Genomic DNA, 23,822 nt, shown 5'->3' with positions numbered 1-23,822 from the left:
GCGCGGGGATGAGGGCGCGCACTTCATTATTTATCTCCGGTATTGAACACACTATTCTCCATCTTAAATTGTATTGTTTATTTACATATTAGGGTACCGGAGGACTGATTAGAAACGTTGTTTGACTTGTTTGGACGAGGTTTATTGGTAACTTTTGGGATTCCTTTGTATGCATTTTGAACGAGTGAAACAGGTGGATTACTGAATCAAAGAGCACCAATTAAACTGACTTTTTCCAAACAGAGGAAGATCTTCAAAAGGTAAATAGTTTATTTTATCGCTATTTCTGACTTTCGTGACACCTCTGCTGGTTTGGAAAATGTTTTAATGCTTTTGTATGCTGGGCGCTGTCCTCAGATAATGGCATGGTATGCTTTTGCCGTAAAGCCTTTTTAAAATCTGACAAGGCGGCTGGATTAACAACAATTTAATATTTTAAGAAACACAAGTAATGGACTGGGGGAAATCTGTCCATAGTCTGATGAGTCCAAATTTGAGATGATTGCGTCTCACAAAGACACGGCAGTTGGAACCAGAGCAGGTGAACGGATGATCTCCACATGTGGGGTTCCCACCGTGAAGCATGGAGGAGGTGGTGTGACGGTGCTTTGCTGGTGACACTGTCAGTGATTTATTTAGAATTCAAGGCACAAAACCAGCATGGTTTGCGCTTAGTGGGACTATCATTTGTTTTTCAATAGGACCATGACCCAACACACCTCCAGGCTGTGTAAGGGCTATTTGACCAAGAATGAGCGTGATGGAGTGCTGCATCAGATGACCTGGCCTCCCAATTGAGATAATTTGTGATGAGTTGGACCACATAGTGAATGAAAAGCAGCCAACAAGTGCTCAGCCTATGTGGGATGTCCTTAAAGACTGTTGGAAAAAGCATTTCAGGTGAAGCTGGTTGAGAGAATGCCAAGAGAGAGCAAAGCTATCATCAAGCCAAAGGGTGGCTACTTTGAAGAAACTCAAATATAAAATATATTTTGATTTGTTTTAACACATTTTTGGTTACTACATGATTCCATGTGTTTTTTCATCATGTTGATGTCTTCCCTATTATTGTACAATTTAGAAAATAGTACAAATAAAGAAAAACCCTTAAATGAGTAGGTGTGTCCTAACTCGACTGGTATGCGTTTCAGCTTACACCACACATCAACAACCTTAAAAACGTGATTCAATCATAGCTATTAGGGCATTTATGGGAATATACACCGTTATAAGAATAAAGTATACTGATAAGTAATTTTTTAAATGCTTTAACCTCTCCATTTGTTCCACTCTATAGGACGGTATGTGGGCCAATCCAGGGGCTTTGTAACAGCTTTAAAACAGCTTATTCCAGTCTCTGGTCGCCTCCATGAGATGCCGCTGGCCGTGGCCAATCCACTCCTCTTGGTTCTTGAAGAGTCGACCACAAAACCAGCAGGCGAACATTGATGACCTCTCTGTACCTCTAAATGAGGACTTCACCACCTCATACATTTTCCTGCTAGACTTTCTAAACTTCAGTTTCAACAGAAATCGCTCTCGGACTCTGCTTTTTGAAGTCTTAAGTCTGGAGCCACTGCTTTGTGACGAGGGACATTTAGCCTTGGAGCTTTTCCCCAGAAGTCCGGCTGGGCAGAGTTCAGCCAGAGCTTGAACTGTGTTTTGAGACAGTACCACCTTGGAAACAGCACCTTTGTACCTGTTGACGGACCTCATGATACTGGCCACTTCAGGAATGTCTGTATCAGGATGGTTGAGAACAACTACCGGCTGATTTCGACGAGGGCACTTAATCTCTTGTAGTAAACTTAATGGATACAGTCTCAGTGTCCTCTCTGCATCTTTGGGTATAGGCTCCCAGAGCAAGGGAGACCCTTTTTCAGTTACCGCCTTGCTCGAGAGCCTCCTCGCTTTAGTCAAGTGCTCTGGGAGTTCATCACACAATGCTTTCCTGCGTCTCTTCCTTTGACTTAGCTGGCGACCTGGCCTTGGGTCAAGGGGGGATTTATTCAGACCTACGTCCGTTATCTGCCTGACCCTACCTTGCAAGTTGGATTGGGGGGAAAGAAGATTTGAGAGCTGTGAGGCCGTGACAGGGTTGTGGGAGGCATTTTGTATGGATATCAGTTTTTTCACTCCGGATGAGACTTTATTTGATGACATCAGAAAACATGGCATCTGTGTGGAATTTGTGGCCAGATAAATGGGCTTGTTGGCTGAGGAATGTGCACCACCAGAAAGGAACGTGCTACCATTGGCAGTTCTGACTATCTTATATACAACTTTATTTCCCCTACTTTCATTAGGTTGACCTTTCTGGTTCACAGACTTCCCATCAGAACTATTCATAAGCATCCCTGACTTAGCGGTAGAGATATACCTAACCAAGAAGGCTTGTTGCCCAGTGTGCAATGCAGTGGATCTGTTCACTGAGTTTTCCAGAACTGGACGGGACAAAAGTGGAGACTGCGAGCTTAAGCGTGCCAATTTGCTACCAGCATTGTGGGGGGCCTGACCTACAGGGACTGGCCTCTGGACTAAGTAACAAGTCTGCGGTGACTTTATGGTATTTTCTCCAGTCGAACTATGTGCTGCACCTGACAAGACAAGAGGACCTTTAAGAGCTGTGCTGTTGACTAGGTAGTGGCTTGCACTAGTGCTAGATCCAGGCTGAACAGTAGACAACAGCATAGCACCTTTTTCACTAGCACCTACAGTCTGTCCAAGAATGCTGAAACTTCCTCCATTGAGGGTGAGTGCCAGCCCTGTGGTTTTATTCTGTCTTTCAATTCCTGGCTTAACATAGGACACATTGATATGAGGAGTAGATTTGGTTATCAGCTTGAACCCTGGGTTGCCTTGGAGCTGCACAGGTACAGCATACCGGCTCTTTGCAGTCTGTAACAACATCTGCTGCTTTCCCTCTGCTGTTTTAAGGATCCTTAGCATAGTCGTAGGTGGCTTGACAGAATCGTGGCTGGCAGCTGAGCAGCCTATTCTATCTTTTTCAAGCTGGTGGCTAATGATAGCATCCGAATGCTCCTCCAGTATGCGACCCAAGACAGCCAAACTACTTATGCTCCCTGTTGCCCTTTCCAACAAAGGAAGACACTCCTCCATTTTTACAGTAGGTTGGACTTGGTGTGTAGACCCAGAGTGTCCATGATTTGCCTTCTCAGTTTCCACTGGGGTGGCCAGATCCTCTACAGTAGCTATGCACTCGTCGACTTCAACGCCACGGTCTGACACGCTTTCCATTACATTCTCTGTCTCCGCTTCCCCATTTCCAGATCCCTCATCTGGAGGTTGTGGGGATGCAGCCAATGTCAAACTCCATTCTTTCATCCAAACACTTTCATCCTCTGTCAAAAGCTCTGATGGATTTTTACAAGGTTGTGTTGAGTTGGGGGAAATGCTTGATGTTTCCTTTGAGTAATTATGAAAACTAAACAACTCTTGGTTAGGAGAATTCTTATTTTCAGCATTAATATCGGTCTCTCTGGAGTTGACAAATTCAGCTGGGTGTGACTCCAGTTGGGCCGTCAGATCTGGCGATAAAGTTTCAGTTTTAGCAGCCACACTGGAATGAATCTTATCGGACGTAGAATCAGAAGGATCCATCTCCTTGATAACTGAATGAGTCTTCTCAGCAGTATCATTAGAAGGTTGGACGTCAACAGTCATGGGTTCTGAGGGAGTCTTAGGTTTGTCGTTGGAGGGTAACGTCTCTGCTTTGGGCCGAGACGAATTTCCATGGATGGGGTCACTGATCTTATCAGCAGTAGCTGTACTCATGTCACCAACTCCAAGCATGTTGATTGTCTCTTCAGAAACTGGTTTGGGAAGCATGGTCTCATAAGCGGATTCAGAAGGCATGGTATTATGTGTGGGTATTTTGGCTGGAAGGAGCTCCACAGCAGTCACATTAGGGCTTGAATAAGCAGAGATTTTGTCTGCTGTATTGTTACTCAGTTTACCGTTCTCAATCGTGGAGTGATCTGACTCTTTAGTCATTGGAGAAACTGCCAAGGAAGGAATCTGTTCACCCTTAAACGTATGTTGTTTATCAATCCTCTGCTCCACTGTGCGTTTTGCTTTCTGTGCTAGTTTATCCAGTTTGGGCAATGTCTCCTCAATGCTAACGTCCTCTTCCTCTGGCTTCACTTGTACTGAAATTGCAGCATCGCTATCAGTCCCTGAGGGGCTTAGAACAGCCAAGTAAGGGGAGCTAGTATTTTCCCCATTTTCAGCCGTGTCTGAGCATCTACTTCCAGAGGTAGTGCCTATCATTGGGCAGTCCACTTCTTGCTCTGTAGATAAAATTTCATTTTCTGCGGAGAACTCTGGCTTTGCTGTTGGTATAACTTTGAGAACTAAATGCTTTTTACCGTCAACCATCTTGAAGCCCATTACTTTTGTAGTACAGTTAGGTGGAATAGAGATTTTATTTTTGACCATGAGAACAGTTAGTCCATTGGAGTTGTTGGGGTTTAGGGCATCAGCCCCATAACTGTCAAAACCTTCCTGGGTCTTTGGTGGTGGTATAGATGATACAGCCTGGGAGTCAATTTGTTGCTCATTCTTAAGAGCGCCTTTGAACCATTTCTTACTGTCCTTTTTCACACCTACAGCCCTTTCATGAAACTGTTGGGATTCCTCTAATGTTTTCTCTGGTTTCAGCACCCTTCCATTTTGGTTATGTAAACCCACTCCAGGAAGAGAATTCAGTTTTGACATCCACTGGGATTCCTTTGATTGACCACCTGCAGCAAGACTTTTCTTCAGCAGGAGTTTTAATCCTGGAGAGGAGTTTACCAGGGTATTGTTGCAGTCCTCCGTTGCTCTCCATACATTTTTATTATCTGCCTCCTCACCATGGACAGTTACCATGTGCTTTGTGAGGTATTCTCTCCGTGCTGCCCCATATCCACAGACCAGACACGTGAGGGGGAAGGTACCCGAGTAGAGTTTTAGGTGCCTCTGATGCTCACCTCGGTTAGAGCTCACATGTTGACATTTCATACATTTGAGCTGGCTCTCATTGTGATGATGGATGTGCTGCACAAATGTTCCTGCGTCAACTGTTGAAAATTCACATTTTTCACAGTGAAAGTGGCCATTCTGGCTGTGAGACATGATATAGTGTCTAGTGAGCAGGAGGAGAGAGTACTGTACATCATCATTACAGATCTCACATGTGACTAAAGTGTTCCTGTGCCCAATCCGATGGCGCTGAAGTGCAGGGAACTCATTTGTGGCAAAGCCACACAAGTCGCACGGATACGTCGGCAGGGTTCCCTTGTGGGCCACCTGAAAATGTTTGAGGAGGTCATTGGGGCTGTAGGTAGCTTCACCCTTACACTCTGAACACCCAAAGCTAAGTATTTTCCCAGAGAAGACTGCACCCTGCTGTATTTTACATGGGGACTTCATAGATGCTTTTCTGTCTGTCTTGTAACTACCCGACTCTTCAGATGTTTCATCGGGGTCACATTGGTCACTACATGGCAACACAGAAGTTTGACCTGCCATCTGGTCTGTGTGGTCCTTTGTGGATTCCTTTTCTTCCTCAGCCTCCATGATGTCATCATGGCTTTCAGCGGGATCATCCTGTGTCATCAGGTTCTCTTCCATGCTTCAATATACAGGCTCCTATGAACAAGAGAAACGAGTGTCACAAACATGCAATCTACCAGCCCAAGACATCTTTCTCACTACGGAAACCGCCTTTGATTGAACAGTCAGTCAATCACAACTTGGGTATTCCGACTGACCTTGCAAATCAGGCATTGGTGTCAATGGAGAAATTGTGTGAAAACTAAAATCAGGATTTTTGTCACGTCACAAATTTGAAAAATAAATTGTAAATCTGGTTTGTGGACAAAAATAAATGGTTAACCTTGTGAAGACTTACAGAAAACGTTTGACCTCTGTCATTGCCAACAAAGGGTATATAACAAAGTATTGAGAAACTTTTGTTATTGACCAAATACTTATTTTCCATCATAATTTGCAAATAAATTCATTAAAAATCCTACAATGATTTTCTGGATTTTTTTCCTCATTTTGTCTGTCATAGTTGTAGTGTACCTATGATGAAAATTACAGGCCTCTCTCATCTTTTTAAGTGGGAGAATTTGCACAATTGGTGGCTGACTAAATACTTTTTTGCCCCACTGCATGTATGCATGTTTGTATAGTGCCTTGCAAAAGTATTCATCCTCCTTGGCGTTTTTCCTATTTTGTTGCATTACAACCTATAATTTAAATTAATATTTATTTGGATTTCATGTAATGGACATAAACAAAATAGTCCAAGTTGAAATTTAAAAAAATATATATAAACTTGTTTCAAAGATTTCTAAAAAATGTAAAAAACTGAAAAGTGGTGCGATCATATGTATTCACCCCTTTGCTATGAAGCCCCTAAATAAGATCTGGTGCAACCAAGTCACATAATTAGTTAAATAAAGTCCACCTGTGTGCAATCTAAGTGTTATATGATCTGTCACATGATCTCAGTATACATGCACCTTTTATTAAAACCCTTTTGGGATAGGTGGGACGCAAATGTCTCAACAGGCCAATTGCCAGGGAAAATGCAGAGCGCCAGATTCAAATAAAATACTATAAAAATCAAACTTTCATTAAATCACACATGTAAGATACTCAATTACAGCTACATTCGTTGTGAATCCAGCCAACATGTCGGATTTTTTAAATTATTTTCGGTGAAAACATAAGCTATTATCTGATGATAGCACCAGAATGCAAACAAAAGGATTAGCATATTTCAACCCTGCAGGCGCTACACAAAACGCTGAAATAAAATATAAAACATGCATTACCTTTGACGAGCTTCTTTTGTTGGCACTCTAATATGTACCATAAACATCACAATTGGTCCTTTTGTTCGATTAATTCCGTCCATATATCCAAAATGTCAATTTATAAAGCTCGTTTGATACAGAAAAAAAAGCTTACAAAAAACGCAACGTCACTACAAAATATTTAAAAAGTTGCCTATAATCTTTGCCAAAATATTTCAAACTACTTTTGTAATACAACTTTAGTTATTTTTAAACATTAATAAATCGATCAAATTGTAGACTGGTCTTTCTGTGTTCCATACAGGAATGAAAACAAACCAGAGATACTTTTCACGTCTTGCGCAACTCTCAACAATGTACCCAGTTCCTAGTTGGCCTACTTATTTATTGCCCAAAGGAATAACCTCAACCAAATTCCAAAGACTGGTGACATCCAGTGGAAGCGGTAGGAACTGAAAACAGCAAACAGAGAGAGGAAAAAAAAAAAAATTCTGAACAGTTAATCCTCGGGGTTTTGCCTGCTACATAAGTTCTGTTATACTCACAGACATGATTCAAACAGTTTTATAAACTTCAGAGTGTTTTCTATCCAAATATATGAATAATATGCATATCTTATATTCTTGACATGAGTAGCAGGAAGTTTAAATTGGGCACGCTATTTATCCAAAAGTGAAAATTCTGTCCCCTAGACCCAAGAGGTTATTAAAGGCCCCAGGGTCTACAACACCACTAAGCAAGGGGCATCCCCAAGGAAGCGGCAACATGAGTTGTGGAGAATTACAGATCAGGGTTAGGTTATAAAAAAAATATCCAAAACTTTGAACATCCCACGGAGCACCATTAAATCCATTATTAAAAAATGGAAAGAATATGGCATCACAACAAACCTACCAAGAGGGCCGCCCACCAAAACTCACGGACCAAGCAAGGAGCGCATTAATCAGAGAGGCAACAAAGAGACCAAAGATAACCCTGAAGGAGCTGCAAAGCTCCACAGCGGAGATTGGAGTATCGGTCTATTAGGACCACTTTAACTTCTTTGGGGTAGGGGGCATTTTCACGTCCGGATGAAAAGCGTGCCCAGAGTAAACTGCCTGCTACTCAGGCCCAGATGCTAGGATATGCATATTATTAGTAGATTTGGATATAAAACGCTCTGAATGATGTCTGTGAGTATAAAAGAACTCATATGGCAGTCAAAAACCTGAGAAAAAATCCAACCAGGAAGTGGAAAATCTGTCAACAGTCTTTAGAACCTTGTTTCAGGCTTCTACTGTGAAGTGGGAGAGAATGAGAGCTGATTGAGTCATGGGTCTGCCAGAAAGCCATGTGCTCAGTCAGGCGTGCACCCGTGAGAGTTAGCTCCGTTCCCTTTCATTTCTAAAGACAAAGGAGTTCTCCGGTTGAAACATTATTTTAGATTCATGATAAAAACATCCTAAAGATTGATTATATAGATCGTTTGACATGTTTCTACGAACTGTAATATAACTTTTTTGACTTTGTCCGGACCTAGTGCCTGCGCATTTGTATTAATGTACTAAATGCGAACAAAAATGAGGTATTTGGACATAAATTATAGACTTTATTGAACAAAACTAACATTTATTGTGGAACTGGGATTCCTGGTCGTGCAATCTGATGAAGATCATCATAGGTAAGTGAATATTTATAACGCTATTTCTGACTTTTGTTGACTCCATAACATGGCGGGTATCTGTATTGCTTGTTTTGGTCTCTGAGCGCTGTACTCAGATTATTCCATGGTGTGCTTATTCTGTAAAGCTTTGTTGAAATCTGACACAGCGGTTGCATTAAGGAGAAGTATATCTTTAATTCCATGCATAACAGTTGTATTTTCATCAACATTTATGATGAGTATTTCTGTAAATTAACGTGGCTCTCTGCACTTTCACCGGATGTTTTGGAGGCAAAACATAACGCGCCAATGTAAACAGAGATTTTTGGATATAAATATGAACTTTATCGAACAAAACATACATGTATCGTGTAACATGAAGTCCTGTGAGTGCCATCTGATGAAGATCATCAAAAGGTTAGTGATTCATTTTCTCTATTTCTGCTTTTTGTGACTCTTCTCTTTGGCTGGAATTTTTTTTGTGACTAGGTACTGACCTCAAATAATCTCATGGTATGCTTTTATCGTAAAGCCTTTTTGAAATCGGACACTGTGGTGGGATTAACAACCAATTTAACTTCAAAATGGTGTATAATACATGTTTGAGGAATTTTAATTATGAGATTTCTGTTTGAATTTGGCGCCCTGCACTTTCACTGGATGTTGGCCAGGTGGGACGTTACTTCTGTGACTGTCTGAGCATTCATCCAAAAATAAACTGGTCACATTCATGACAACTTTGTAAGGACTGTTTGTGCTAAATATTTCTGTGAAAAAACAGTGGCCAGCTGAAACACTGACTGTTGCATCAATCAAAACTGGAAAGAGGTTTCAGCGTACCCTGTAGGGACCACTAGAATGATCACACCCGTTTGTTGGTACATGTCAAAGGGCTAAAAGGGCAATTCCACCACTTTTCAACTACATATTCATGATCTCCAGCACCAAACCAGTGTCTACATGTGAAAACAGCATGTTTCTATGATCTGTAGTTAAAAAGGTCATAAAAAAAATGCTTCTCTGTGACATCACAGGATGGGATTTTCAAAACCTGCTGTTAGCCCAAGAGCAGGTATTTGCTTGCTCCCCACATCACCACAAATCTCAGTGTTTGAAAATCACGTTTTTTAAATTAATGTTTAAACTGATGATATTGTCAGATGTAACATTAAAAATGTATTTGTTTCTACAAAACTTAGAAAAGCGCCATTTTCACATATGTTGACACTAGTATTGTGCTGGAGATAATGAAGTTACCCTTTAAGTGACAGATGCCTGTTTGTCACACTGTTTGTCACACTTTGTCACACACACACGTCCACAAAGTGAATATTTATTCACTTCAAATGATGAAATATATAAAATCAGTAACAAGATGGTAACTTTCCCATGAAGAAAATTATTTTTGTGGAAGAGGATTAAAGCGTTTTACTAAAGTGAAGCGGTGAGATATAGTCAAAAGGTTAACATCAAAATATCTGGTCTGATTACCCCACTATACCAACCTTGGAGTGTGGGGCAGTTACATCACATATAACTACTCAGACCACTACACATTTAATCATGAAGGAATTTGAAAAGTTATCGGCTATTATTTTGGGAGAGAAATTTGATGGTGCATCTCGTGGAAGAAGTTTTTTAAAATTCAAAGTTGTGTTGAAAAATTGTGGCTGATGCATTAGAGCAACTTTTATTAATAGTTGATAGTAGCCTTCAGCGGAACAGGTTTCGACATTAACACTGGGGCAAGTCAAAAAAATATATCAGACAAGCAGAATATACATTTAAGTGTACATTGCTTTTTAAAATCAACTCATTTCTGCAGATCGCATCAGAATATAATTATATTGCATTGAAAGGCGATCTGTCAATCACTTGCGGTCCCAAGATTAAAACCTTTTGAGATCAAAGTGCTGATATTTCTTGCTAGTTATTTACCCAGTTATAGCAAGTCTTGGGTCAGCAAACAAGGTTCGTACAGTCATGAAAATCCTGGAAAAGTAAAGATGTATGAGTCACCTGTGTGCGACTGGGCCTGAGAGCGAGAGAGCGAGAGAGAGAGCGAGAGCGAGAGCGAGAGAGCTAGAGAGAGCGAGAGAGAGACACATTACAGCATGTAGGCTATAAAATAAGACAACAGACTAGATAGCCAATTCAAAACATATTGTGTAGCCTGGCTAGTTAACTATTTAGCATCTATTAATGTCATTGTCATGTCCGATGTCCTAAAAAAAAAACGGAATAACTGCAAATGAACGGGTGTGTTAATAAACCAAAGCTAAATACTCCGGTTGTAAACCGCCTCACAAGTGCTCAAAATTTGGCATTGAGAAATAAATATGACACAGTTGGAACGTGGGGATTCCCCTATATTCAACATTGGTCATGTCATTCTGACAATGTTAAGATATTCTTAGAATAGCCAAGAATAAATTACAAAACACCCAATGCTGTCAATAGATCTCCACTGAAATCTGAATGCGTTTGCTTTACCAGCAGATACAGTGCATTCGAAAAGTTCAGACCCCTTGACTTTTTCCACATTTTGTTACAGCCTTATTCTAAAATGGATTAATGTTTTTCCGCAATCTACACACAATACCGCATGACAAAGCGAACAGGTTTAGAAACAGAAATACCTTATGTAAATAAGTATTCAGATCCTTTGCTATGAGACTCGAAATTGAGCTCAGGTGCATCCGGTTTCCATTGGTCATCCTTGTGACGTTTTTACAACTTGGAGTTCACCTGTAGCAAAGGACATTCAGAGACTTATCCCAAAGCCACTCCTGCGATGTCTTGGCTGTGTGCATAGGATCGTTGTCCTGTTGGAAGTTTAACCTTCACCCCAGTCTGAGGTCCTGAGTGTTCTAGAGCAGGTTTTCATCAAGGATCTTTCTGTACTTTGCTCCATTAATCTTTCCCTTGATCCTGACTAGTGTCCCAGTCCCTGCCAATGAAAAACATCCTCTCAGCATGATGCTGCCACCACCATGCTTCACCATAGGGATGGTGTCAAGTTTCCTCCAGACGTGACACTTGGCATTCAAGCCAAAGAGTTCAATCTTGGTTTCATCAGATCAGAGAATCTTGTTTCTCATGGTTCGGGTGTCCTTTAGGTGCCTTTTGGAAAACTCCAAGCAGGCTGTCATGTGCCTTTCACTGCACTCTACCATAAAGGCCTGATTGGTGGCGTGCTGCAGAGATGGTTGTCCTTCTGGAAGGTTCTCCCATCTCCACAGAGTAACTCTAGAGCTCTGTCAGAGTGACCATCGTGTTCTTGGTCACCTCCCTGACCAAGGCCCTTCTACCCCAATTGCTCAGTTTGGCCGGGCGGCCAGTTCTAGGAAGAGTCTTGGTGGTTTCAAACTTCTCCTATTTAAGAACAATGGAGGCCACTGTGTTCTTGGGGACCTTCAATGCTGCAGAATTGTTTGGGTACCCTTCCCCAGATCTGTGCCTCGACACAATCCTGACTCAGAGCTCTACAGACAATTCCTTCGATCTCATGGCTTGGTGTTTGCTCTGACATACACTTATATAGACATGTGTGTGTGCCTTTCCAAAGCATGTCCAATCAATTTAATTTACCATAGGTGGACTGCAATCAAGTTGTAGATTCATTTTAAGTATGAGCAATAGAAACAGCATGCACCCGAGCTCAATTTTGAGTCTCATAGCAAAGGGTCTGAATACTTACGTAAATAAGCTGTTTTTTTGCTAAAAGTCTAAAAACCTGTTTTTGCTTTGCCATTATGGGGTATTTTGTGTAGATTGATGAGGATTGTTTTTATTTAATCCAATTTAGAATAAGGCTGTAACATAACAAAATGTGGAAAAGGGAAGGGGTCTGAATTTTCTAAATGCACTGTATATCCCAGACAAGATTAAAGAATGGGACAAAGTGAATATTAGTCAGTGCTTGCGTCAATAGCGGTTTGTATGAATTTGAGTGGTTTCATACAATACATGTCAGAATGGCTGCGAGAGGGGGACTGTTGCTGTACTCCCAGGTAAGGCCCTTGCTTCTGGAATCACAGAAAACCCCAGTACTCAGTCAGGAAGCTTGAAAATGTGTGTTACTATCCAAACCCATGTCATAGCATGCAGTGGAGATTACAATAAATGCATTATGTTCCTTTCATCACCAAAGCCATGTTCACTGCACATGTAGGTGAACAATTCAACCCTTTTGTTAGTGTCATCGATATGGAAATTCACATACACATTCAGTTCATAAGCATTGACTGTAATACCTCTAGGGTCCTGTGGTGAAAGACTGGTATAGGTCAACAGCTTTCTTCCCGGGCCCGTATTCACAAAGCGCCTTCAAAGTAGGAAAAGTGATCTTGGACCAGTTCCCCCTGTCAATGTAATCACTAATTGCGATAAAGGCAAAAATTATCAGTATTTCTAATCTGAGATGCTTTGGAATACGAGCCCTGGTCTGACTGCATGCTGATTTTCTAGTGATCTAACTCCCTCTTCATCTGAAATGAAACACCACCAAAAACATGAATTAGACTAATCAGTCGGTAACTTAATTAACTAATGTAAATGTGCACAAGTTTGACAAATTATACCAAAACAACACAGCCTATTTGCAGTGAAATCAAGAGGAGCATTTTTCTTGCCTACTTTTTCAGTCACCAGTGCATCAATAAACAGGCAGGGGAACGAAGCACTTCAGTTTGACAAAAAGTGTTCAGAATGGTCAGTATTATAGCTAGCAAATATATAGTTATTTTCTAGAAACCTAGCTACAGTCTACTTCGCTACCTAAGGTGGTGAACTCAGACTGATGGTGGGAGTTAGGGTAACATTAGTCAACTTTCCTTCAGCAGTTTCAATCTAGCTAGCTAATGGCATTTTATCAACTTTAACAATCAGATGGATAGTTTAGCAAATATAGCATTTAATTTAATGTAAAACTGCCTGATCCAGCTTGCCAGCTGCTAGTAAAGTAGCATGAATAAGTCAGAAGCCAGCAAAGCAGTCCCAAGTTCATGCCTTTTACCAACAAAAATCATGAACACGTAAGAGACAATTATTTTAGGACTTCAGGCCTAGGAGTAATAGTTACTTGTTTGTAAAACTGGCATCTTCACCATATGTTGTCCCCAGTCAGCTCCAGTCTTCACCTGAATGAACGTCTTAGGTAAAATCACAGGCTGCGTCATGCACTTGAGGGGGGCATTGCTTACTAGCGCATGTGCTTCACACATTTCTTTCTTTAGCAGCCCAAATTTTGGGGGGGTGTTTTGCCATCCACAGGGGGTGTATGTATATTATATTGTCAAATGTAATTTGCAACATGGCATTTAAGCCCATGTACCCATTAAGCCCACATCAATCTTTGAATTCAATTTTTTTTTAAGTCTTCTGCTGTTTAATGTTATATCCATAAATTATTTTATTCTAAGCTAATCAGATGTTTTATTAAGTTATTGACAATTGTGCAAGTTCACATTAATGGCCAATTTCAAAGTTATAAAAAATAAAATAAAAACTTGAGGCTACCCGCAGATAACATTGTTTAGTAACTTCTCAGATAAGTGATCATAATTTCTCAAATGAAGAGATCAATGTGCTGCTATATGCTCATGATAGCATATTTAATGAACATTCATTACTATTTCTTGCCAATTTAAAATGTGTTTTTCATGCTAGCAGTCGTACCTAAATGTCACAGTAGTTATGTTGCTACAACAAGATACATTTGACATTTATCTCAGGTGGGCTTAAAAGTTACATTAGCACGAAAAGCACTCCCTCTATACATAATGCAAATGACAATAAAGCAATATTGTTCAATACGATCAATACTAACTTTGCATAATATTGTAGTCTATAGTGTATATGTATTAGAGGTCGACAGATTATGATTTTTCAACGCCGGTACCGATTATTGGAGGACCACAAAAAGCCGATACCGATTAATTGGCGCACCCCGCTATTAGCGCACCCCGCTAACTAGCTAGCCATTTCACATCGGTTACAACAGCCTAATCCCGGGAGTTGATAGGCTTGAAGTCAAACAGCTCAATGCTTGAAGCATTGCGAAGAGCTGCTGGCAAAACGCACGAAATTGCTGTTTGAATGAACGCTTACGAGCCTGCTGGTGCCTACCATCGCTCACTCAGAATGCTCTATCACAGAACACACAGAAATACGAGCCGTAGGTCAATAATATGGTTGAATCCGGAAACTATCAACTCGAAAACAAAACACTTATTCTTTCAATTAAATATGTAAGCCTTCCGTATTTTATCTAACGGTTGGCATCCTTAAGTCTAACTATTCGTTACATTGCACAACCTTCAATGTTATGTCAAATTCAGGCAAATTAGTTCGCAATGAGCCAGGCGGCCCAAACTGTTGCATATACCCTGACTCCGCGTGCAATGAACGCAAGAGTAGTGACACAATTTCACCTGGTTAATATTACCTGCTATCCTGGATTTTTTTTGCTAAATATGCAGGTTTAAAAATATATACTTCTGTGTATTGATTTTAAGAAAGGCATTGATGTTTATGGTTAGGTACAGTTGTGCAACAATTGTGCTTTTTCGCAAATGTGCTTTTGTTAAATCATCCCGTTTGGCAAAGTTGGCTGTCTTTGTTAGGAAGAAATAGTCTTCACATAGTTTACAATGAGCTAGGTGGCCCAAATTGCTGCATATACCCTGACTCTGTTGCAAAAGAAGTGACACCATTTTTCCTAGTTGAAAGAAATTCATGTTAGCAGGCAATATTAACTAAATATGCAGGTTTAAAAATATATACTTTGTGTATTGATTTTTTAGAAAGGCATTGATGTTTATGGTTAGGTACACGTTGGAGCAACGACAGTCCTTTTTCGCGAATGCCACCGCATCGATTATATGCAACGCAGGACACGCTAGATAAACTAGTAATATCATCAACCATGTGTAGTTAACTAGTGATTATGATTGATTGTTTTTTATAAGATAAGTTTAATGCTAACTAGCAACTTACATTGACTTCTTACTGCATTCGCGTAACAGGCAGGCTCCCCGTGGAGTGCAATGTAATCAGGTGGTTAGAGCGTTGGACTAGTTAACCGTAAGGTTGCAAGATTGAATCCCAGAGCTGACAAGGTAAAAAGTTAACCGTAAGTTTGCAAGATTGGATCCCCGAGCTGACAAGGTAAAAATCTGTTGTTCTGCACCTGAACTAGGCAATTAACCCATTAAAGCTCGGGGATCCAATCTTGCAAACTTACGGTTAAACTAGTCCTACGCTCTAACCACATGATTACATTGCACTCCACGAGGAGCCTGCCTGTTACGCTAGGTCGTCATTGTAAATAAGAATTTGTTCTTAACTGACTTGCCTAGTTAAATAAAGGTGGGTTATACTGGCATTGATCATCCAAGATGGCGTAGCAGTCAGACGTCGTGTCGTGTCCCTTGTATATATATTCGTTTTTTTAAAACATATCTTTCTTCGCATATCTTTTAAAACATTTTTCTAAACCTCAACATCGAAATACTCTCTTGCAACCCTCCTCACCCAATGTAGCGTGGATCTGCTTTTTTTCTAAAGTATTTATATTTACTTCGGATCCGGAACCCTTCAACTGAAGCTAGCCAGCTAACTACCAGCTATCAGTCAGCAAACCATTGCTAGCGGTCATCAGCTAACCTTTAGCTCGGAAAGCTCTCGCCAGTTCGAACAACGCGACTCTAACCAGAGCATAACGGACCTATTATTTTTATCCCCGGATTCCCACCGCAAACGGAACTTTTTCATCTGGATTTTCACAACTAGCTAACTAGCTAACAGCAACCCCGGATGACTACTCCTGGCTAGCGTTTCCATCCACTTAGCTTGAAGCTAGCCCGGCCAGAGCTCCTGTGCTACCACCGAAGCATACTCCTGGGCTACAATATCCGGACCCACGACCGGTCTATCGATGTCACCGCATGAAGAGGCTTAAACAGATGTAACCCCCATCGCGACGTCCCCCAAAGGCTAACTTTCTAGCCCTTGCTATCTGCTTGCTTTCTAATTCGGCCTGCTAACTTCTAGCTTGTTTAGCCCCGGCCTACTAACTGTTAGCTTGTTAGCACAGGCCTGCTAACTGTCTGAATGGCCGCATCCCCAGCCAGCCCATCCACTCACTGGACCCATTTTTACTTTCAATCTCTTTTTGATTTTTAATTCGATTATACCTTCCGGTAACCTGCCTCACCCAATGTGATACGGAATCGCTATTATTTTTTATTTTTAGAACACATTCAAGAACCTCCAGAAGCTAACCAGCTAACTAGCTACAAGCTATTTAGTCATTGTTATAGCTACTGCTAGCGGCTTTTACCTTCAGCACAGCCAGCCAGTTTTTTTTTTTTGCCTGGATAATACTCGCCAGTCTAGCTTCCCTGTCCCATCCACCGCTGCCCCCTGGACACTGTGATCACTTGGCTACATAGCTGATGCCTGCTGGACTGTCCATTAATCACGGTCCTCCATTCAGTTATGTTTTATCTGTCGGCCCCAGCCGCACTCAGGCTCTGTGTGTAGTTAATCCGACTCTCTCTGCCTAGTCAACGCCATTTTACCTGCTGTTGTTGTGCTAGCTGATTAGCTGTTGTTGTCTCACCTACTGGTTTAGCTAGCTTTCCCAATCAACACCTGTGATTACTGTATGCCTCGCTGTATGTCTCTCTCAAATGTCAATATGCCTTGTATACTGTTGTTCAGGTTAGTTATCATTGTTTTAGTTTACAATGGAGCCCCTAGTTCCACTCTTCATACCCCTGATACCTCCTTTGTCCCACCTCCCACACATGCGGTGATCTCACCCATTACAACCAGCATGTCCAGAGATACAACCTCTCTTATCCATGGCCTGGGCTTACCTCCGCTGTACCCGCACCCCACCATATCCCTGTCTGCGCATTATGCCCTGACTATATTCTACCATGCCCAGAAATCTGGTCCTTTTATTCTTTGTCCCAAATGCTCTAGGCGACCAGTTTTGATAGCCTTTAGCCACACCCTCATACTACTCCTCCTCTGTTCCGCGGGTGATGTAGAGGTAAACCCAGGCCCTGGATGTCCCCAGGCACCCTCATTTGTTGACTTCTGTGATCGAAAAAGCCTTGGTTTCATGCATGTCAACATCAGAAGCCTCCTCCCTAAGTTTGTTTTACTCGCTGCTTTAGCACACTCTGCTAACCCTGATGTCCTTGCCGTGTCTGAATCCTGGCTCAGGAAGGCCACCAAAAATTCTGAGATTTCCATACCCAACTATAACATTTTCCGTCAAGATAGAACTGCCAAAGGGGGAGGAGTTGCAGTCTACTGCAGAGATAGCCTGCAAAGTAATGTCATACTTTCCAGGTCCATACCCAAACAGTTCGAACTACTAATTTTAAAAATGACTCTTCAGAAATAAGTCTCTCACTGTTGCCGCCTGCTACCGACCCCTCAGCTCCCAGCTGTGCCCTTGACACCATTTTGGAAATGATTGCCCCCCCCATCTAGCTTCAGAGTTTGTTCTGTTAGGTGACCTTAACTGGGATATGCTTAACACCCCGGCAGTCCTACGATCTAAGCTAGATGCCCTCAATCTCACACAAATCATCAAGAAACCCACCAGGTACAACCCTAAATCTGTAAACAAGGGCACCCTCATAGACGTCATCCTGACCAACTGGCCCTCCAAATACACCTCCGCTGTCTTCAACCAGGATCTCAGCGATCACTGCCTCATTGCCTGTATCCGCAACGGATCCGCAGTCAAACGACCACTCCGCATCACTGTCAAACGCTCCCTAAAACACTTCTGTGAGCAGGCCTTTCTAATGGACAATCTGGACCATCTATTTCTGAAACTATCCGCCGCCATTGTCGCAACCTCTATTACTAGCCTGTTCAACCTCTCTTTCATATCGTCTGAGATCCCCAAGGATTGGAAAGCTGCCGCAGTCATCCCCCTCTTCAAAGGGGGAGACACCCTGGACCCAAACTGTTACAGACCTATATCCATCCTGCCCTGCCTATCTAAGGTCTTCGAAAGCCAAGTCAACAAACAGGTCACTGACCATCTCAAATCCCACCGTACCTTCTCCGCTGTGCAATCTGGTTTCCGAGCCGGTCACGGGTGCACCTCAGCCACACTCAAGGTACTAAACAATATCATAACCGCCATCGATAAAAGACAGTACTGTGCAGCCGCCTTCATCGACCTTGCCAAGGCTTTCGACTCTGTCAATCACCATATTCTTATCGGCAGACTCAGTAGCCTCGGTTTTTCTGATGACTGCCTTGCCTGGTTCACCAACTACTTTGCAGACAGAGTTCAGTGTGTCAAATCGGAGGGCATGCTGTCCGGTCCTCTGGCAGTCTCTACAGGGTTCAATTCTCGGGTCGACTCTTTTCTCTGTATATATCAATGATGTTGCTCTTGCTGCGGGCGATTCCCTGATCCACCTCTACGCAGACGACACCATTCTGTATACTTCCGGCCCGTCCTTGGACACTGTGCGATCTAACCTCCAAACGAGCTTCAACGCCATACAACACTCCTTCCGTGGCCTCCAACTGCTCTTAAACGCTAGTAAAACCAAATGCATGCTTTTCAACCGTTCGCTGCCTGCACCCGCACGCCCGACTAGCATCACCACCCTGGATGGTTCCGACCTAGAATATGTGGACATCTATAAGTACCTAGGTGTCTGGCTAGACTGTAAACTCTCCTTCCAGACTCATATTAAACATCTCCAATCTAAAATCAAATCTAGAGTCAGCTTTCTATTCCGCAACAAAGCCTCCTTCACTCACGCCGCCAAACTTACCCAAGTAAAACTGACTATCCTACCAATCCTCGACTTCGGCGATGTCATCTGCAAAATGGCTTCCAATACTCTACTCAGCAAACTGGATGCAGTTTATCACAGTGCCATCCGTTTTGTTACTAAAGCACCTTATACCAACCACCACTGCGACCTGTATGCTCTAGTCGGCTGGCCCTCGCTACATATTCGTCGCCAGACCCACTGGCTCCAGGTCAGCTACAAGTCCATGCTAGGTAAAGCTCCGCCTTATCTCAGTTCACTGGTCACGATGGCAACACCCACCCGTAGCACGCGCTCCAGCAGGTGTATATCACTGATCATCCCTAAAGCCAACACCTCATTTGGCCGCCTTTCGTTCCAGTTCTCTGCTGCCTGTGACTGGAACGAATTGCAAAAATCACTGAAGTTAGAGACTTTTATCTCCCTCACCAACTTCAAACATCTGTTATCTGAGCAGATAACCGATCGCTGCAGCTGTACATAGTCTATCGGTAAATAGCCCACCCAATTTTACCTACCTCTTCCCCATACTGTTTATATTTATTTACTTTTCTGCTCTTTTGCACACCAATATCTCTACCTGTACATGACCATCTGATCATTTATCACTCCAGTGTTAATCTGCAAAATTGTAATTATTCGCCTACCTCCTCATGCCTTTTGCACACAATGTATATAGACTCTCTTTTTCTTCTACTGTGTTATTGACTTGTTAATTATTTACTCCATGTGTAACTCTGTGTTGTTGTCTGTTCACACTGCTATGCTTTATCTTGGCCAGGTCGCAGTTGCAAATGAGAACATGTTCTCAACTAGCCTACCTGGTTAAATAAAGGTTAAATATATATTTTTATTTTATTTAAATCGGCCAAATTGGTGTCCAAAAATACAGACTTCCAATTGTTACAAAATCTTGAAATCCGCCCTAATTAATCGAGCATTGCGATTAATTGATCGACCTCTAATATGTATACCCAAAACCAATGGCGTCCAAATATTTTATGGGTAGATTTGTGATTGGTCAAGAGCATTTATTTATTTTTCCATGCATATCCATATTTTGTATATATTATTCGAATAGTGAAATAATGTCAACTGTCCATCCCTAACAGTATAATGAGCCGCGCGTTGGTTGGGAATTTTGGGGAGGTGTGCGGTTGGTGCTGTGCATCCCCGCTTTTATGTACAAATATTGATATAATAACTATCATGTCAAAGTAAACTTACAGTCACACGATGCTATGTTGTGTAGTCCTCCCACTGCGACTTGGAAAAGCATGCACAGTGTATTAGGCCACAGATGTAATAAGTTATGATGAACTTCACAGGGTGGTGAAAGTGCACGGTGATGAGCTTGATGCTCCTTTCCAATAATGATCACCTCTGGTTGGAAAATGGTGGTATTCGTATGAAAATCTGTTGCAAATTGGATGGAAACCTAGCTAATGATGTCTTCACAAATTTCCAATGTGAGATCAGATGGTTTCATGCTTTATTCTTGTGGCTTTTCATTCTAGTGAAGAATATTTCCACACTGAATTCTGTGTTAGGCCTATATTTCAATGTTACCACTAAAAGAAAAACAGTATTCGACACAGCATATACACATTTGTTGGTGCAATTGCCTTGTATCAGATAATACATTATGGTAGGCTTTACAGATTAAGATTAAAGAACAGCATGACAAACTGTATTGACTGAAATTGATTGAAACATAACTACTGTATGTGCGTTGTATGCACATCCTAATTAATCTTTTACTAAATGATCAAGACTGAACTGGATGCATCAATAAAATACTTGCTCAACAAAAAGGAACCTCAGAAATGACATCCTTTGTTTTTATTATGACTATTTGAATTTACCTTTACCCCTTCCAAGGAAGCCTTAACATGAATGTTCTGTCTTCTCCCTCAGGGTTGGTGATGTGGGGATGGGCTCCGCAAGCTGTCAGAAAAATTGCAAAATGATTAACATCACCAGTGCTTCCATTTATTGTGTGGACTGATTACATGGTTTTGATGTCCATTTATTGTCATCATAATTATGTTTGTGTAAATTGGTAAAATATTGAATGAAAGGTAATGACTATCGATATGGTTGAATGAAGGGTAAGATTCAGATTATGGTTGAACTGAGACTCAGCAATGTGACATTGCCACAAGCAGATGGATTAACCAATAATATTGCAGATGAGCGCGTTGCAAGACGAAGTCAAAGTATCTGTACATGAACGCTTCACTGTGCTGCAAAGGGATACAGCTGCTGGACAACAGCACAGAAGTTTAGCCTCACACTTCATGCTCTTAGTTGTTGTGTTAGTCGGCCCAATATTGTTATTTAGTCTACCTTAGGGTTGGGCAATATCCAGATTTTCATACCGTCATACTGTTTCTGTACCATACCGGGGTCTATGGTATTACCGAATGTGCACAGAAGGGGCAGTATTTCTAAAAAATAAAAAGTAAAAAATTAGGCAACAGGGATCTTGATCCAAGAGGGGATTGGATGCATCTGCTGTAACCAATAAGCTTGATCTTGACATCTAGCCACTTAGCTAGCAAACCAAATGCATAGCTGGAGCCCTGAGATGGACATAATGTATTTGACAAACCTTCACATTTTTTATAGTTATACCTTACTTCTAGTTATAAGCAGTTGCGTACCACACACCCCCACACCTAAATAAAATGTTTTTTGGGGGGGGTATTGAAAGTCATACTGTCGGTATTTCGGAATATACCGTATAACGGAGTATCACCCAGGCCTACTCAACCTTTAAGTTTAACATCACATTATTGGATATAGGCACGCATTGAAAGAGGTCACTCCTAACTGCCAACCAACTCCAAGGATTTAGGTTTGATTATAACTTTAAAGGCCTCGTAACTTAATTCTGCTAAGGCAAAATATAGTTGTCAACAAGCACAAGGGGCAGTCTAAATAGCTCGCTTTCTAATGTCACAGACTTATTTGCACAGGATCCTTCGAAGGTTGGGTATTAGCACAGAACCCATGTTTTTTGACCCAACCAAGAAAACTGCATAACTGACCCTGGAGCATTTGCTGGCGACCATGTTTGAAAAAATAGCCACCGGGATTTACAAATACTGTGATGTCCCAGCACTACACAACTAAAGAAGACATAACTGAGTGAGTTGTGCCACCATCCCATCCTCACTGCTAACGAATACTACATTTGCTGCATTAACCTAGCCTATGCAACTCATGCATGCGTTTCACAAGGCAACCAAACCATAAACTATTCTCTAATTCTACCACATTTTCTGTGGGAAAAAAATATACATTTAATAGCAGTACGTGGTAAATGTATTAATTTTACAATATGATAGCATAATGATATTAACACTAATGTCCTTCAAAAGGTGTAGGTCTGTGTGTTGTTATCGAGGAGGGTCCCTATAGGAAGTAGCTAGGATAATGTTCATTGTGGAAATGTGTTTTATTCCCTGCATCCTACAAACAACCGAACATCATGGGCCAGAACATCGAATCCATACCCACACCGTTCAGCACATCAAAGCAAAACGACACAATAAGTACAGTGTGTGCCCCCAAACAATGTTATGTCTCAGTAAGCTAACGTTACTTCACAACAGGCAACAACTAACAATATTTGTGGAAGACAGACAAATCCCACCTCGTGTGTATATATTGTAAACAGATAAATTACTTGACAAAAATACAATTTTAAAATGTACTTTTCCGGTAGCTAGCTACATACACAGACTCGACATTCTCTAACTTTGAAAAAACGCAGACGTATAGCCTACAACACCAGTGGAAAGCATAGGGCAATGTTAATCTTGAGAATTTATATTGCTCTACGTACCTCATCAACTTCATCCGTGATACTGACAAATAAATACTTTATATTGGGACTCTATAGTGTAAGAACTTGTTCAATAACCGGTTATTTGAATACAAAATAGAGCTTGCCCCCACCCACGCCAGAAATAAGCCTCATAATGTAAATGTATGGTTAGCGATGATTTATTTAGACATTATCCACTGCGACGCAATGTAAACTTTTGCGATTGTTAAAATTACAGTTGAAAAAAGGTTTACCGTTGATGAATTTACCTTCCTTTTCTCTTCAGCCTTGCAGCTCAGCGACGGCGGCCATGACAGCTCCATCCGGGTACTACTACTACTTCTTCTTTGGTATCATGGCGTTTGCACAATTGTTTGTGCTTGCCGCCGCTATGGAGCCAGATACCTGCCTAAAGGTTGAATGTACGTATTGTTAGGATCGTAAGAAGATCCATATATAAATGGTTAGGTTCATAAGAAAAGCCTTGGGTGAAAAATGAACTGAATGTGAAATTTCATCTGTGAACATACAAACACCATGTTACGATTACGGAATAACATTTTGGGCTTGAACAAATGTCGAGTTGCAATTCTGACATACAATAATACCTTTCAGAGTTTGGGCAGTTTCATCTCAGCAACAACAAAAAGCATACACCAAACGTGCACGTGCAATCCTGCACGTTTTCA

At 41.4% G+C, this 23,822-nt stretch overlaps 1 protein-coding gene across 2 annotated transcripts; it reads right to left on the bottom strand.

The window, feature by feature from the left end:
* Nucleotides 1-1,037: 1,037 nt before the first annotated feature.
* si:ch211-214e3.5 (zinc finger protein 518A) lies at nucleotides 1,038-23,488 on the bottom strand. 2 transcript variants are annotated; one of them, XM_024387083.2, is made up of 3 exons: nucleotides 23,403-23,488; nucleotides 21,164-21,245; nucleotides 1,038-5,652 (listed from the first exon to the last, which is right to left on the bottom strand). In XM_024387083.2, the coding sequence occupies exon 3, from the start codon at nucleotides 5,632-5,634 to the stop codon at nucleotides 1,336-1,338; it is 4,299 nt and encodes a 1,432-aa protein (XP_024242851.1). In that variant the 5' UTR covers nucleotides 5,635-5,652; nucleotides 21,164-21,245; nucleotides 23,403-23,488; the 3' UTR covers nucleotides 1,038-1,335. The 2 variants fall into 2 exon arrangements, with proteins under 2 accessions (XP_024242851.1, XP_024242852.1); XM_024387084.2 differs by having other exon boundaries at nucleotides 23,388-23,473.
* Nucleotides 23,489-23,822: the final 334 nt, after the last annotated feature.

Source organism: Oncorhynchus tshawytscha, linkage group LG24, assembly GCF_018296145.1.
Source record: "Oncorhynchus tshawytscha isolate Ot180627B linkage group LG24, Otsh_v2.0, whole genome shotgun sequence".
Lineage (NCBI taxonomy): Eukaryota > Metazoa > Chordata > Actinopteri > Salmoniformes > Salmonidae > Oncorhynchus > Oncorhynchus tshawytscha.
Note: the sequence above shows the minus strand (reverse complement) of the source record. Positions and strands in the feature narration are given on the sequence as shown.

Excerpts from the sequence above, each read along its gene's own strand:
- si:ch211-214e3.5 (XM_024387083.2), bottom strand. The coding sequence starts at position 5,634 with ATGGAAGAGAACCTGATGACACAGGATGATCCCGCTGAAAGCCATGAT.